We start from the raw sequence: 18,802 nt of genomic DNA on the forward strand, positions 1-18,802 counted from the left end.
GTGTGTGTGTATGTGTGTGTGTGTGAGGAACGCGAACTAATAACCGAACCCTTTCGGGTAAAGTCGGGGAACCACCGCCAGATATGAGAACGGGAAATTGTAGAAAATATCAATGATTTTTCAGAAAAAAGTACAGTCACCACACATTGTAAATTTGGTTATTCCATACTTACGCTATGGAATGTCCAATTTACCTAGAACCCTAAATGGCGTAACAATCACATTGTACCTACAGTCATCTACACATGCTAAAAACTTGAAAACCCAGAAAAATTTAGAAACGTTATTTATTTAGGTACATAACGTATGTTAAAATCGCAAGGTTAGAACGTTAGCTTTCCTAATTTTTAGCCTAAACTTTGCGGAACCAGAAACATGGTCACATACTTTAGGTACCGTAAACTCACTCAACTATAATAGTCCAGTACCTACACATTATGATCACAATTTCAATGCGTAAGCGTATCAAGTCATCATATGGGGCATTATCTATGAAAAGGGACCTTTATTGTCGATGGCGCTTCCGCCGCACAGCGTCGCGCGGCATTGTATTTATATCGGAGCATCGTTAGTATGGCGTAAGCGCCATCGACAATAAGGTCCCTTTTCATAGATAACGTCACATATCAAGTGGTTTTTGGTTTGTCTAAGTTATTTCTTCCATTACCTAACAAAAATATCTTGCCGTACCTCTTCGAATTTCAAATGAAAGTCACACCTGGGGCCCATTTCTCGAAAGGGGTCCATTTCTCGAACGGTATTAGTCCCCCTGTGGGCCCCTGTATTAGACTAATATTATTAGTCCACGAACTGTCAAATCGTATGGGTTGTTATGACAACACACTAATAATATTAGACTAATTTCGTTCGAGAAATGGGCCCCTGAACGAAGATAATGTGAGATAATTTTAGACCATAGAGTAGCCTTTGGATTATATAATAGTTAGGTGGTTAAACGGTACTTAGTCTACGGTTAACAATTTTCAATAGGTATCTACGATCGTACAGTAGGAACTCATACAAGTCTTGTAAAAAAAACCTTGGCTTATCGGTGCTACTTGGTAATTCGGTGTTAATGCGTTGTTATCTTACGCTGAGCTTACAATTCTGAAATGTAAGCAATTAAATCGCTGCCAACCCGATTGCAAGCATCAAAACGGACAGCTGCCAACGATTTTATAGCTCGCATTTCCTCGTGGTGCGAACTTGGTGCGAACTGTGTAAGATTGTAACGGAGTATCACCGATCATAAGCCAAGGTTTGCCCTAGAATCTCATACAAGTTTTGTAGATACTGACTGATCTACACATGCAATCTAAGCAGTTAAGTGGTACGTAGGAATTTAAGATAATCACTTTACAGTGTAAATGGCACCCTAAACAATAACTACTAAACAACAAGTCAGATTAACCCTTTCTATGCTGTGGGTCCGCTAACGGCGCTCACTTGCTAGCGTTCGGTCGATCGATGCTGACCCATATCGGACAGACAGATAGCGCGGCGGTAAACGGGTTATTTTACATGACAGAAAATAATAATATATTTAACTGGTAGGTATTTTACATTTCCCAGTACCTACCTAAGCTAAATCGACTTTCGTAGAAAAAGTTACTTATATTGTACCCTAATTTCCCGCAACAGCAAAGCTGCAGCAACCTTTATTTTAGGTAGGTACAAAATGATTAGGTATTTATTTACTTAAACTTTATTGCTAACTGCTTATTGTCCCTACAAGTATCCACATCCCCCATAGTTCATCTTACCCCGCCTGACCTAATGTTTATTTTTCAAAATATTTGGTGGTCTACTATCCTCCAGAACAATTCGACGCCTCCTGCTTTCACCACACAGCATTGTTCGTACGAGCCCAAATTCGGCGGCAACCCACACAAACGCACGCGAACCTATGTGTATACACACTCACATTTGAACACGTCTCCCCCGCTTGCTTCGTTAATTACAAACAGACAAACCAATAAGCCACGGCTTTCCTTGGTCAAGTTATTGCATATAAAAGATTATAATACCTACGTACGTTTGTTTTATTTATTAGGACAACAAACAGAGTGAAATGTACTTACAGAATTGTATGAAAACTAACTTACTTATAAACTAAACACGCATTTCCCTCCACAGCAGTCCTCACCAAGATACACACAGCTAAATTCAGTTTAGGTACGAATTTTAATTACTTACCTACATATTAATATTTTATCGTAGTTTAATGAAACCTACAAAAAGTATTGTATTAAAGATTATTAGAAAGCTCTCGAAGATAATTATGTTGTATTAGCTTTGTTTTTTAGGGTTCCGTACCCAAAGGGTAAAAACGGCACCCTATTACTAAGACCCCGCTGTCCGTCTGTCCGTCTGTCCGTCCGTCCGTCCGTCCGTCCGTCCGTCCGTCCGTCCGTCCGTCTGTCACCAGGCTGTATCTCACGAACCGTGATAGCTAGACAGTTGAAATTTTCACAGATGATGTATTTCTGTTGCCGCTATAACAACAAACACTAAAAACAGAATAAAATAAAGATTTAAGTGGGGCTCCCATACAACAAACGTGATTTTTGACCGAAGTTAAGCAACGTCGGGCGGGGTCAGTACTTGGATGGGTGACCGCTTTTTTGCTTGTTTTGCTCTATTTTTTGTTGATGGTGCGGAACCCTCCGTGCGCGAGTCCGACTCGCACTTGGCCGGTTTTAACTTTATTTACGAAAATGAGTTCAGTACAGAAGGACAGGTTTAGAAGTCGGATAAGTTGGGCGATTGTTATTTATTACGTCCAAAACTAAATGCGCTACTTCAAATAGAAAATGAAATACGTAAATAATTATCTTGAAAAAAGGAACATATATTAAACAGTTACAAGTTCCTTGTAACACAGAAAATAGTGCCACGAATGATTTATACTTATAGGTACTTCTGTATGAAAATGAAGATAGACATCAGCCATTGACCTATGAGGACTATGAGTACAGTAAGAAGGCATCTACTTCATGTACATATGTATGTACCTACTTCTATCTAAATTTAGTAGATACACTTTGTAGCTATTGCCATAGATTAGTATATGTTATTACTGTAATAGATAAGAAACTCTCGGACATTTCACGTTCACGTCTCTACTGTGCCCCTAGCGGACCTGCTCTCAACTAATGAGACTGTGTATACAGAATCACGCACACATACACACACACACACACACAATCACACACGCGTATGCCTGTGGGCTCTTTACCCTACAGGTAGAGTATGTTCGGAAAGAGAAGAGTCGTGGAATGTATTGGGCCCCATACATTCCACGACTCTTCTCTTTCCGCACAGACTAACAATTTTATTATTGGAAACTCATTTATGTAGTAATCTTTGTCGTCCGTTGCATTTTCACATTTTTCAATAAATGAATGAAAACTGACATTAGTTCAAGTATAATATATAATATAATATTTATAAGTAATAATTTACATACGTTCACAGTAACTAAAAAAGAGAGGCTTAAGATCTGCAAAAGTTAACGTGCGTGTTTCAAATAATATTCATAGGCGGTCTTTTTCATCTCGTCCTCCTGGTCCCAAAATGTGGTTTTCCCCATTAAAATCTCATTTATTTCTCTGCACCAATTATTAATTAAAAATATGATGCTTCGTTTTAACATAAACTTCGCCAACTCCTCGCCATGTTTTTCACGTGAAAGCACACAGCATCGGCGCGGTGCCATTGCTTTTCTTTCGTCTTGCCCGCGTTGGTTTATGTGTATCGATAAATGCTCAATTTAATACAAATCACAAGGTTGGCTTTATATCACATATAAAGAAATATTGGAAATATACTTATATTAAAAATCAACTTTGAAATAATTTCAAAATTTCCCGTCAAACCAAACGTCAATCGGTTTTTTGATTCGTAAAATACGTCAATCTGACATTTAACGGTGTTTGCACTAGGTACATATTAAATAAGTAAGTAGTAAAAAAAAAAAAAAAAAAAAAAAAAAAAAAAAGTAGTTTATTTAATATGTACCTAGGGCAAATTTCAAAATTAATTTGTTTCCTAGTTCATTTGCAACGTAAGATTAGTAACTATCTCAATTTTTTTTAATAAAATATATTCTTCCAGATTTAATTAAATACAATTAAGTTACCTGCTATATTTAATGCTTGGTATATTTTGTTTTCTACCATCTACATACAAGAATTAGGTCTAGCCACACTCAGCCTTCCTTATGCTAAAAGGCGGTATCTCAAAAACGAATGAACTGGAAATTGAACTTTATGATTTAAATTTTAAGGTACTTGTTTGCATAACATTTTCAATTCAGATACCGCTTTTTAACTGAGCAGGGCACCACGGCTGAGGAATAGACTTGGAGCATAACCCAGAGATGGCGTTATTATCAGCATTACATTACTCGTCTTCAGAGATACTATACCATGGCTATTGCCGCTATCATGAGAAGACCGTGATATCAATTGAACCAATTCAAGATGATGAATCTTTAATCTTTATTTTATTTCAGGCAACTAGTGGCCCATAGATAAATACCTTAAAACTAGCATACATATTATAAAAATAATATAACTAAACACTAAAAATCACATTATGATTCAATGCATTGTCATATAAGTAGGTAGGTAATAAACTACACATGGAGGCAAATACGACTTTTTGGCAGCCTTAAATACGAGTACCTATTCATTCCTAGTTCCTTCATGGTGAAACTATACCTCCATAAAATTTCATTTTCAAAGGATAAAAATATTAAAAATCCCTAAAAACGACATGGTAAATGTTATAAAGCCGTGATATCACTTTATCCGCCGTATGTCTTTTTAAACTTTGACTTAACGCATTTGAAATAGCAAACCTGTATTTTAGTAGCTAAAGTATGTCAGTGATATGCCCACTTTTCACCAATTGATCATAAAAAAATGTCACACCAGAATTAAAAAAACTCTTATACTACTTAAATGACAATTCCATCCAAACCACTTGTTTGTTTAATCCAACCTGTCAAATATCATTTGTCTTGTCTCAGTCTATTCTAAAGCAAATCTCAAAAACGCTCTTAAACTAAACAATCGAGGACACCTCCTCACAATGATCTCAAAAACGTTTTTGCGTTCACACCTTCATACAGTGGATGGGGCCCTTTCATCCGTATAAAGGGTAGGATAAAGGATGTGTTCCATTAGTGGTCAGCTTTTGTTTCAGGTTATTGAATCGCGGCCTTGGTGTGACTATCACAATACTGGTTTGAACACTCTGAACTGCACAGATGTAGGAGAGCGTGTTTGGGAAGTCTTTGTTTTTTCTTCGTGTTAAGGCTTACTATAGATTGGTTTGTAATTTGATCCCAAATCGTATCTCGCTATCAGAACGAATTTTATAAATTAATTTAGTCGCTTATCAGAAGTTTATCAGTATTTTTACTGCCAATTAGTCATTACATTGAAGAAGCGCGTAGGTACGACTTTGTGATGGTTTGCGTTAACGCAGTTTAAAGAGGTGTAAGAAGCGTTTTCTAGAATTAACAGTATTATAATTTACACTCGTAATTACAATTCACTACATCGTATAAAACAAAGTCGCTTCCTGCTGACTGTCTGTCCCTATGTATGCTTAGATATTTAAAACTACGCAACGGATTTTGATGCAGTTTTTTTTAATAGTAAGACTGATTCAAGAGGAAGGTTTATGTATAATTTGTTTACCCTTACGAAGCCGGGGCGGGTCGCTAGTTTATTATAAATATCTGTAGATGTAATAGAAGTATATACAGTCAGCAAAACACATAATCATACTGCGGCATTTATCCTTAAATTATCCTAAACTAAACCTAGCAGCTGCATATTTCGCGAAATTTTGAATAATAATAAAGCCCCGAGTTTGGGCGGCTCGGGCGCAAACTGCGGGGCGCCGCTGTGCTTTAAAGTGTACTTTATTGCATAGGTAATAAGGAACACATACACTAGAACTACCAAAAGCAAGTGAGTCGAGTCGAGACTCGAGAGTGCTGGGCTAAAAGGATCTATCTGCATAGAACTATCGATCAGAGGCCGATTGCATAACAAACTACAACAAATATTACAAGCGGAACTCCTTATTTAATAAGTGAAATTAGAAAAGGAGTTCCGCTTGTAATATTTGTTGTAGTTTGTTATGCAATCGGCCCTTGATTATATCAAAGAGTAGTATAATATATGATTAGGTACATCTTTCTGTTTCTTCTTCTTCTTCTTTGCCATGTCCCGTTATTTGGGGTCGGCCCTAGTACATCCTTCTGTTTAACCAAAATTAGAACTCGTTGGTACTATTATATGAGTGCGCCAAATGGCTCAATAGTTAGTGGTTTAGCAGCTAAAACCCTCCCAAGACTACAGGTAGGCCAAATAGGCATCTAATATTGTACTTAGGTTAGTTTTAAATCCCTTCACTCTACAAAGTCTGAGTTCTCTTCAAAAATCAAAGAAAAACCTCATCAGTAACAAATATTCAAATTTTTACTCTTTACTTGAAGTAAGAACTGTTTATTAAGTACTTACCAAGACCTATTTAATTTCATTTTGTTCACGACAAATTTTAGGTGTTTGCAATATTTACCACAACTATATTCTTCCTGCAAGGTGAGAATAGTTTGGTCAAAACACGCCAACACAGCCTTACCGACGGTAACAGACGGACGGATTTTGTAGACTCCATCTACATAAAATAATAAAGTGTATAGGCTTCCCGAACATCTATAATAATATTTTATATTAAAAAATCGGTACGTAATTCTATTAAGTTTTAAAAACTACATTGTTTATAATAATTAGAAGTTGAGATATAGGTACTGGGTACTAGGGAATGCAAATCGGTTATTTTTTGTATGGAAATAACCGCGGTTTCGGTTAATAACCGATTATTTCCATACAAAAAATAACCAAAAATAACCAATTTGCATTCCCTATAACCTACTAACGTAAAATTTCTACCCGTACGCAACGGTTGCGGACGAGTAGAAATTTCAAATAAGCTTCTTGTAAAGTTACCACTTTGAATCTAGTTAATTCTTATTAGAACATTATACCCTGAATGTTTTATTAAATAAAAAAGTAAACTAAATAAAGTTATGTAAACGTCTGTAATCTGTAGGTACCTATATAAATATTTCATTTTTGTAAAGGGACCCACTGATTACCAGTCCACCGGACGATATCGGCCTGTCAGTTGTTCGGAACTGTCAACTTTTTGTTCTAACTGACAGGCCGATATCGTCCGGCGGACTGTTAATCAGTGGACCCCTTAATAGGTAATGTTAAAAAAACTATATTGTTACTACCGACATTAATGTTTTGTATATTTTATTTAAAGATAAACTCCGTGATAATAAAAACAAGTTGGATGTTGTTAGTACCTATTTTTTTTTTATACCTACACCTCTTACCATATGCATTTTTGTTTGATGTCCATAATCTGTTCTCTCTCACCATTACATTGAATTAAGCACTATAACCAAAGGCAGGTTTTTAACTCTCAACAAAACACTCAAGTAGCTACGAACACACGACCAGACAGACAAAAATCTCGCGTTAACACGCCGCCGAGTAAGCCGATCCGTCGGCGCGCGGCGGCTCAAAGCCGTGCCGATAAAAAGGACCAATAAAGCACTAATAAAGCGGAGGGCTAATGAGTGCTAATAAAAGTAATGAAAGGAGTGAAGGGCTAATTAAACGAGACAATGCAGCTGCGCCCGCGTCGCGAACAACGCCGAGTTTCTGCCAAATTATATGTTCTTAATCACTTAATATTGCACAAAATCTCTGTATAAATTTTTAGGGAACTGCAATAAATGTTGGGCTTGGTTAGACAATATAAAGATTTGCTAGTAGAACACATTTACTTCCAATAAGAATAGGCAGAAAAATTATGGATTTTATTTTTAGCATTTTGAATTCAGGTAATAAAAACGAAAACATAAGACTATGTTATTACTTATAACATAAGTTGAAGCAACACCTCTTTTTTTTATTCGCGATCAACTTAAAAGTGTTGAAATTCTTTACACAGGTAGGTACCTATCCTGTATTTTAACACATTTACCTATGTTTATAGTATGTCTTAAATTGTTGTTAACGCTAATCATTTGTAAAAGAATCCAAGAAAACTTTTATAGTTTATTATTTAAAACACTACTACTACAAAATCTGTAAGTAAGTATACCTACAAATTCTGATTTTCCTACATTTATTTGTGATAAGGCTTTCGTTGGATTTAAGGTCTACTAGTAATTAAAATAATAATAAGTATGTATTCACATTACCTAAAGTAGTAGTTGTAGGTAGTAGTCGAAAAAAGTAGGTACTTAGGTCCCTAATAACTTTTTAAAAGTCAAACTATAATGAGAAAATTAAGGGATAGTTTGCACGAGTGTGGTTCCTACAGATAAGTAGGTAATTTTAACCCGAATTTAAGAGTCTATTTGCTTTATAATTTTGTTTGGTTTTATTGACCCTAAAATCAGGTGACCCTAAAATTTACATTTCTAGTTAAGTTGAAATAAATTGTTAATTAAATTAATCCCTGGAAATAATTAAACACTTATGTAATACTATTCGACAGCTTTGGCTTAAGTATTACCTACAGACTTCATTATGGCTCATCGGCCTTACCTATCAAAAAATACTCCAACATCCTTAAGTACTTATGTACATTCATAACATTAATATAGGTACTATTTTTGATAACACTATCATAATTACCAGGTCCATAGGTAGGTACCTATGTTCTATGTCCTTTCTACTTCTAGTCTTATCCAATCTGACCTAACAGCCCGTATCTAATCTGCGATCAACACATCAGCGGATAATCTCTGTCTACACTATTTTGCAAAAGCTCAGATAAATGTGCTTAATAAAGTTGAACTTGACGTGAAAGATTACATAGACAGTTTTGTGATATTCATAGGGAGTGTGACCAATATTTCCTAAGAGACTTACCAGGTGGTGGGTGGAGCATTGGCGGCGCGGGCAAGAACGCTGCCGCGACCGCAGCCTGTGCGTTGAACGCCGCGGCGTACGCCACGCGAGACGCCACGGACGCCGGCAGCGGGAACTGCGGCGCGTACGACGGCCTGTCTCTACTCTCCGACAAATTCAACACTCTGTCGTTGTCGCGGCTCTCAAAGTATCTCTCCCGGCTCTCCCGAGTATCGCTCAAGCCCAGCAGCTCTTGGATGGCGAACGGCGAGCGCTGGGGCGCGCGCGGAGCGCTCGAGTTTGCGCTCATCGCCTGCATGCTTGAGCTCGCACGTGTGCACTGAGCTTAACTTTACATAGTCACAATCAGTCACTTTAAAAAAATGGAGATTTTTTAAACACTTAATAATTTTCTAAAATTGGTACTATAAATTAAAATTAGGCCTCTTTTCCAGATTTTCCTCGGTGAAAATCGCGGAAATGTAAGGGGTCGCGACGCGAGCGCTTGCCACGGTGTTCGGAGCGCGTCTGTGCGCGCCACCGCCTGCCGTCGTGTAAAAACGCCGCCAGCCCCCTCGACCACCCACTGGATACCGCCCGGCTTCATATCGCCCTAACAACCAACCCCATCCCTACAAAACTGACTTTTTCAAACTAGAGCTCGGTTGAGAAGTCTGGTTTTGAAACGACGCAAGAGTTGTTCGTGCGCGCCGTGATAGGACGTTTTGAATTTCGAACGCCATCCCCCCCAGGCGGCGCGGGCGGGGCCTGCTAATAGCCAATACGGATATTTTGTTACCGCACTCTATTGGCCAGATTTCTTCGCGGGGGACACGCCTACTCAACATAGCATCAGCTGAAATAAGAGCGTAGCTTCAGGTGACAGAGTTGAAAGTTGACTGAAGGGGTTGTGGTTGATTTAATTTTGATTAATTGTAAGAAATGAATAGGCCCGGGGGTGGTGGGGGCGGGTGGATTGGCATGTAATCGTGCGCAGTGTCCGCTGCATTATGTGGTGAATGGCGAGTATTAGCGCACGTCCGCGCCTTTATGTCACTTATGTGGTACCTGCAGTCACACTTGAATGCCCGCCTTTATGCATAACATCCTGGTTGTTTTTCGGAACTTAATATGCGTACACCATCATCAGTCAACAAACGTACCTGCCTCCTGGACATTTGAATACACCTGTCCGGGATTTTATTATGAACTCTATTGTAGAGTCAAAAGCGTCAACTTTTAATATCTAGTTACTAGGCTCTATTAGAAATGTAAAAAAATGTGGATTTTTTATTCATTAATAATGCAAACAAAGTCTAACCTAAGTACTTATCTACTTATATTTTTTCAAAGGCATTTAATGCTATGCTCAGGGACTTGTTTTTAATAGGTAATTACTAAAATTATTAAGCTGTGGTATTAATAATGCAGGTTAACACACAAAATTGTAAAAAGAACAGATTATTAATATTTCATCATTTAGGTATAATTCATCACCTACCTATATTAAGTAAAATTTTAATTCCTTTTCTAAACAATTATGATTATATGACTTATATTATACCTACTTCCATTGCTTGTGCCAATAGCCAATAAAACAGGTAGGTATTAATAGGTTCATTAAGTAGGTACCTAATTTAACTTTATTTGTTGCAGAAAATAATTAGTTAACTAAATATTTAGTAAATAAGCGGGGCCGGGCATTTAATCTTTAACACCTACTAAGTATTTTATGTCCCTACAACCTACATAATTATGTGTAAAAACAGCTATACGACGAAAATTAAATTGTACCTAAGTATAAAACTATAAATCCCACACAAAATATTTAGTAATGTTAGCACTATTAAAAAATGGGGCTACATATTACATATTATTTGGAGCAAACGATACCTAGCCGGGGAAATATTTTACAAAAGTACATTCCTAAATAATTTTGTTTTGTTTTACAGGTTTAAATAAAAAGTATCCAAAAAGATAGGTAAGGATGTATAATACCTACAAGTTTTCTTGCAAAGGCCAAATGTCCTGAATTTTAAAAAATTACATCAGCGTATTTTAAGGCTTTATCATCAGCTTTGGTAAGGAAAAGTAAGTATGATTATAATATTGTAGATAGGTATTGGCATATATTAAATTAAAATCAGGCCATATTTGACAGGTGACAAGCAAAAGTCACTAATTACTATAAAATATTTAAACAAAAATCAACCTTTTTTTCGTACTAATATGGTTCACTGTGGCAAAAGACTTTCAAGAAGTTCATAAACTTAGTGTCTTTTGCTTGTCACCTGACGATTTATTAATTTCAATTTATTTTTCGAACAAATCATTATATGTAGTATAATGATGTGATGTAGGTAGCTTTAAAATAACTCTTGTAAAATAATTCGCACTTTAAAATAACTCTTGCACTGCGTGTGCTATCTAAATCGATGCAGACTTTTCTTGGTCTAACTCTACCTAGTTTTAGAAGCCGGAATCATATGCTTTAGATTAACACATTATTTCTGAATCGTCTACATAGTCTTGCAAAACTCAAAATAAAGAAACCCAACGCCCCGCGCTTTGCGGCGGCGGTAGCACGGTCACATTTGTGTCGCTTGTCACCATGCCTTTCACGTTCTAACAAGTATGTACCTAAGTGTGAAAGTGACGGGCATAGTGACAGGCGATAAAAATGGAACCATGCTGTGCCCGCTGGATTAAAATGATAACAGGTAAGAACTAAATTAACGACTACAAAATGCACCTGAGCCAACAGTTAAATAGGCCGCGACGCAACATAATTATCCAACGAACTGCTTACGGTATCAACTTGACTTTTAACAATGTAACCTTTTATATACCCTTTATAATTAATATTGTTTTGTTTTACTAAGTTCTTTGCATTGGCAAACAGAACATAAAAGTAGTCTTCTATTTGTGTTTTTACAAAAAAATAGGTAAAAAACATAATAATATCTTCTACTATTCAAATTAAAAATTATTAATTATTTCATGTAATTTACACATAGAAATACAACAAAATAGGTAAACATATAACACATAAACACATAATTTTTTTACAAATAGGTACGAGTATTATTAATGTTATCAACGGGTTTAACGGTTTAACGTGATTAAATTCCATTATTTTACCTTTTTTCCGACGTTTCAGTCAGGTTGCACTAGCTGTATGGTCACGGAAGACCGTCAGTCTTCCCAGCAAAATGTCGATGTACCAATTCTTATCGAGTGCTTTATCGAGCGGTTCTTTTGCAGAATTCCGTGTGTACCTACTCGCTATTTATACCTTCATATGAAAGTATTCCTCCCCATTTCACGCCAGTCTAATTAAAAAATAGTGCTTTTCAACCCCCCAAACCTTACATTCAATACCGGACTAGGTCCTCAATGAGAGACTTTCTCGGCATTCATTAGTGAAGTCAGGGTTAGGTAGGTACCGTGTACACGGAAAGTGCCTTAGCATTTACATGCTCTATATAGAGTAGATAATAACTTTATCTATGTCTATGGCTGAGACGGTATTACAGTTTTATAACATTTATAGAACGAATCGGAGCGTGCTAACTCGCTGATCGCGGTTTTATTCATCAGAATAAAACTACTTTGTGACTCTCTGCAATTGTACAATTTTACAAATATGTACTGACCTAGTCACACGCTGTGTAGTACCTAGTCAGTTAGCTGTATCTAGAGAATTGTTCGCTCAAGATTGTTCTACCTACAACACATAGGTAGTGTAGAATTACGAAAATCAAACTATTTCCATTTTAAATTTAAGTAGTTCGTTGTCATCGAATATAAAACTTATTTGCAATTATCTTGCATTGCAATGATGATGATGATGATGGTATCCTGTTATCCCTCATCAGGGACATAGGGCTCTCAGAAGGGATTTCCATTTTTCGCGGTCCAGCGCGGCCTCCTCCAGCTCCGCCCAGCCGAGGCCAACTTGCATTGCAATAAAGCATAAAAAATATATGTAGGTATCTATAGGTAGATCATTTGCCTGTAGGTACCTGGTTTATAATTGTAAATCAGTTCCACTCTTGTGCCGCTGCCGCGTATTCCGATTTCGATCGCATTTTATCATAATTAAAACCGTTTATAGTTGTTTTTTTTTCCGATTCTGAAAAATGTTCAGTTTAAATCGTAATAATCAGTATCAATTTATAAAAAAAAACCGGCCAAGTACGAGTCAGACTCGCGTTCCAAAAGGGTTCCGTACGTAAAGCCCGACTGACGCTTGATTGCATATTTCTAATAGGTTTTCCTGTCATCTGTAGGTAAAGAACTCTGTTGTGTATTTATTTTTATTTTAGATCTAGTACTTTCGGGGGGGGGGGGGAAATGGTTGGACAGACAGACAGACGCACGAGTGATCCTATAAGGGTTCCGTTTTTTCCATTTGAGATACGGAACCCTAAAAACGATAGCGAAACCAAACTTACGAATACCTGTTGTAAAAAAATCTATTGATCATCGCAAAAATCACCAAACACGTCTATTCAAACAACAAAATAGCCTCAAAAGGAATAAGAGTGCGTGTGAACTTACCCGCGAGTCCACAACATGGCCGCCCGCGCATTCACGCATGCGCACAATGAGACACCAGACCTGCCTTATTCACAAACCGTTACCAATTGTGAGCAAGTTTCTAGTATAATATGACCCCTATATTGATACTAACAAGAAAGGAATCCAACTAAATTTACACTGGTTTTACAAAATATCAGTAAATATAATCGTGAATGTTACTGGACATGTCTGTCAACAAGCTTTGTACGTGTTCATAATATTTGAGGTCATCTTACGCTTTGAGGCTTTTTAGGTTTTTTTAATGTTTTATGTGCCGTCAAATTTGTGATATAATGGGAGTTAGTGGCGGCCTTTTGGCTGTGCAGAGTGTAAAAACCTTTATTTAAGAGAAGCTTGTAAGAGAAAACATGTTCTTGTACTCAACAATAATGATTATATTTCTTCTCGGATGACCCACGCTAGAATGGTCCGGGTTGGGTCCGGGTCCGCGCCGAAGCCGAAACGTGATCAACGATGACCCGTCATAGAAAACTAAGTGTCGAAAGCCTTGGCGGACCCGGACCGTTCTAGCGTAAGTCATACTTTAATCTGAACATGTTTACCTACACATGCAATCCAACAACAAAATTAGACCAAAAAAGCAGAGCCACTTTTTTACCATCATGGTCTTAAATTAGAATATTTATTTATTTATTTAAACTTCATTGTACAGAAGAAAAACTTAATGTACAAAAGGCGAACTTAATGCCATGAGGCATTATCTACCAGTCAACCTAAGGGCAAACACGAGACACCTTTCATTTTCAACAATAATACTGAATTACTTATATGTAGGTATTATTTAATATTTAGATTTTTTTTAATCAATTTTGATAAAATATATACTTTCTATAACTAACTTACAATAAAACGTAACCTAAAATTAAATCTACCTACAAAACTCAAACGAATACCTAAAAAAATATTAAAACATAATGTGGGTGACCTAGCCCAATATGTACCTATATATTAGGCTAGATCACCCAGGTCCGATCCCTGTGGAAGGGTTCCCATAAGACTTTAAATTTGTTTACGTACATATTTTGAAGTGGAACTAACTACTGTCAAAGATTATAAACTGAAATGTGTCATATACCTAGGCACACCTAGGTACTTAACTAAGGAAAAGTGACAGAAGCATCCAGTCCAGGCAATTCAGATTAGGCCTCAGGCACTAGAGTCCTTAGTTATTTATTCTTTAGTAGGTATATGACATCTGTTTAAGATTATATAAACCATATTTCGTATTTCGTCGAGACGCTACATCTGGGCAAACAACTGTTATAAGTAGGTACCTGTGTAATCACTACATAGTATAAAACAAAGTCGCGTCCCTCTGTCTGTCTGTATGTATGCTTAGATCTTTAAAACTACGCAACGGATTTTAATGCGGTTTTTTTAATGGATAGAGTGATGAACGGTAGATGAACCTACCTCTTGAAGATAGGTTTATGTATAATTTGTTAACCCGTGCGAAGCCGGGGCGGGTCGCTAGTATAATACCTATATGATAGCAAAATGTACATCAGAGAGCTGGACGGTAGACAGCGCAAGCGTAGACTATATAGAACGTCCAGTGTAGAAAATGCTCAAAAATATCAACATATCTTATCAAAAAACATAATAGGTACCTATACATAAACCTAACGTCTCTAAAGGAAATATGTAGAGTTTCTTACATAATTTTGAGGGTATTCTTTTGGTTCGAATTATGAAATTAAATTGATAATGAATTAGAATTTTAATGAATTAGAAATTTATAGATACCACGCACATAAAATATTAGAAGCACACTTACCTACGACTAAACAGCCGTGTAAGTAATTTAGTCGCCTGATGCGAATTTTATTTGTCGTTTTATCTTGACATAACACATTTGGATACAGGGTTCTTATATGAATAAGGTGTTTTTTACTACCGGATATTTTAAGCTAAACTGGTACAGAAAGATTATCTATGTATAGGTATTGTAACCTACAAACCATATCAAGATATTATTGATTAAGTATATTAACAAAGAAAATTCTAGGTCGATTATTCATCAGCATTTTTATTACTTCATTCGATATAGGTATAGCCAGCCTAATAATATTTATTAAAAGTAACTTACTTATAAAAAAATAATAGGAAAATAATAATGTCGATAAGACGCTCTGCCGTCGGCCGCAAGAAATTATAGACACCCACCTACCTACAATATTTAAGTATTTCGTTACGACAACTTTGATTTCAATTTTATTTTATGCCTTTCTTATTTTCAAGAAAATCGGATAAATTACTTTAGACCTGTGAATGCTTGTGCTGTAAATAATGCGCCTAAATAAACATTAATGAACACAGGTAAAAGTGGAAATCGAAAAGGATAAGGTGTAAAAATATAACAAATTAGGAAAAAGATAATGAATATTCTTAAAATGGTTCTTATAGTTTTTGTAGGTAAATATCCAATAGAACCCAATAAATGTTAAAATTCAAGACATTAATCATTTTTGACGGTGTACCTTAACATATTTGTAGTACCTACAATTTTTAAACTTTCAATGATCCTAGACGAATTAATCTAAAATCTAAAACGATGTTAATAAATTTAATATTTTTTATAACGGAATATGTCTTGAGGCATGAAGTTTGAAATAAAGTTTTTTTTACTAAGCAATGAAGTTTAAATAAAAATTCGCTTATTGGGGAGCAATGACATTGTTATTTCCTCGCTACTGTGTCTTCAATTCCATAATTATGTCTCTATATGTTTAACAATAAGACTGTTACCTACAGTTATTTTTGAACGCGAAATATAGAGACATATCTTTATTTGGAAAAGTATTCCGGGTTGTACAGATACTTCTGGCGCGTTTCATCCACTACTATTGACAGGCGTGTCTTACTCCGCGATTTCGTCGCTTTGCTACAGGTAGCTAAAAGTACATCCGTTCGGCCCCAATTTTGGGGAAAGCCATAAGCCGCGCGTGGCGCTGTCGCCACCTAGCGGCCATATCTGTGCTGATCGTAACAGACGCGTTTTGTTAGAGAGTGAGTCTTCTGTACTTAGTACTATTATTTATTCTGTGCTATTGATGCTAACTGTACCTAAATATCTTAAATTAAGGGCCTAAATGTACGCTCTCCCAATTCCTAGTCCTACATCCTTTCATGCATCTGTGTACATTAGTTGTTAGTAAAGTTAGACCCGGCGAAGTAGGCTATTAGGCTACTAGGTGGTACTAGGCTAGTCAAATGAGAATATTTTAAATTAAGAACACAAATGCACGCTCTCCTAATTCCTAGTCCTACATCCTGTCATGCATCTGTGTACATTAGTTGTTAGTAAAGTTAGACTCGGCGAAGTAGACCAGTTCACTAAAACACCTCGAGCATTGCCTAAATGAGCCCTTAGAGCTAGAGACCTTACACTACCAAAAGGTATACTAGGCTAGTCACATGCGAATATCTTAAATTAAGAACACAAATGCACGCTCTCCCAATTCCTAGTCCTACATCCTGTCATGTCATGCATCTGTGTACATTAGTTGTTAGTAAAGTTAGACACGGCGAAGTAGACTAAATAGTGCACTGAAACTCTGACGCCTTTCGACTTGTTTAACGAAAGCTCATGACATGGCGACATTTGTGTTATGTCTATCGTCATTTAATTAACCAGTTAAAAACAAGATGATGCCAGCTACTGTCAAATAAGGATATCCAAAAGTTGATGAAAGTTGAAGTATCGATATTAATCTTTCGTGAGACATATTTTAAACTAGCGCCAATAGCGACTAAAAATTCAAGTGAGTGAAACCGTTGTCGTATAAACAGTTTAAAGTTGAAGTAGTTTGAGTAATTAAAATATAAGTAGTTTAACATATCTCAATAGTTGCAGAACCTGAATAGGTACTTACTTCGAACTTACGCTCTCATTTTAAAACAGCACGCATAAATTACATGAAACTTGGCATGAACATTCAAATAAAATATTATCCAGGTCTGGTAGTAAGTTGTAAAACTGTTATAACAATATCATCTTCCTCGCGTTGTCCCGACATTTTGCCACGGCTCATGGGAGCTTGGGGTCCGCTTGGCAACTAATCCCAGTAATTGGCGTAGGCACTAGTTTTTACGAAAGCGACTGCCATCTGACCTTCCAACCCGGAGGGTAAACTAGGCCTTGTTGGGATTAGTCCGGTTTCCTCACGATGTTTTCCTTCACCGAAAAGCGACTGGTGAATATCAAATGATATTTCGTACATAAGTTCCGAAAAACTCATTGGTACGAGCTGGGGTTCGAACCCGCGACCTCCGGATTGAAAGTCGCACGCTCTTACCGCTAGGCCACCAGGGCTTCTTACTGTTATAACAATATACAAAGATAATAGAGCGAGTATATAGAAGTTTCTTATCGTATCAATAATTCCTAAAACGAGAGCGTAACCTTTATAGTACCTATTGTATGGCAGAGGCTAGGTTCACTTAAAGTTTCAACTCTGTAAGCCCTACGAAACGAAGTTCTACACTTTGAAAATGGTAAATATTTATCTATAGAACCATACTTTAGCAACACTTACGCTACTGAAATGCTTCCCATGGTATCATCATGCTTACTGTTGTTTAAGATGAAGTGCATGAAAGTTACTTTGATAACGTTGGACGTAAATAGGTATTCCATAAGCCATAACTATCACTTGTAAGTATTCTTGGCGCTATGGACCCGCCTATTCATGATGGAATCCAAAATTTTATATAAAGCCAGCCTTTTTTCGTATTATCCTACTTATATAATAAATAAATAAATATATATAGGACATCCTTACACAGATTGACTAAGTCCCACAGTAAGCTCAAGAAGCAAAGAAAATAATATAAGTATTTATACGAAATATGAAGGTTCATATATGTTCATATGAACATTCTATCTTTTATTACCGTGAAACAGAGAAGTCGCAACATTAGGAATATTACAAACTACCTAAAAACAAAGTTAAATACATCTCCTGAATGAAGTGGCCACGGCCGTGGCATCTCTAGCTAAGTTACAGTGTCGGGAGCTGTCTTTGACAAACAATATTTTGAGTTACTTACACTTTGTCTTTGGGAATGCACAACATTAGAGTCTGTGCGGAAAGTGAAGAGTCGAGAAATGTATGAGGCCCAACACATTCCACGACTCTTTCCGCACACAGTCTACATACAAATGCTGTACTTACGTATTTCCTTATTATACAATTTGCAATCTCATTTGAACTTTTAATGCCGTAGGTACATTAGTA

The 18,802-nt window shown here is 36.6% G+C and overlaps 1 protein-coding gene across 2 annotated transcripts in view; it reads right to left on the reverse strand.

Annotated features, from left to right (window-relative positions):
* LOC134653575 (visual system homeobox 2-like) overlaps positions 1 to 9,334 on the reverse strand; it is a 132,547-nt gene extending 123,213 nt beyond the window's left edge. For both annotated transcript variants that reach the window (XM_063508967.1, XM_063508965.1), the window contains exon 1: positions 8,979 to 9,334. In XM_063508967.1, the coding sequence (XP_063365037.1) occupies positions 8,979 to 9,276 (298 nt within the window). In that variant the 5' untranslated portion in view covers positions 9,277 to 9,334. The remainder of the gene's footprint in view (positions 1 to 8,978) is intronic.
* Between the last annotated feature and the right edge of the window lie 9,468 nt (positions 9,335 to 18,802).

Source organism: Cydia amplana, chromosome 13 (genome assembly GCF_948474715.1).
Source record: "Cydia amplana chromosome 13, ilCydAmpl1.1, whole genome shotgun sequence".
Taxonomy (NCBI): Eukaryota; Metazoa; Arthropoda; class Insecta; order Lepidoptera; family Tortricidae; genus Cydia; species Cydia amplana.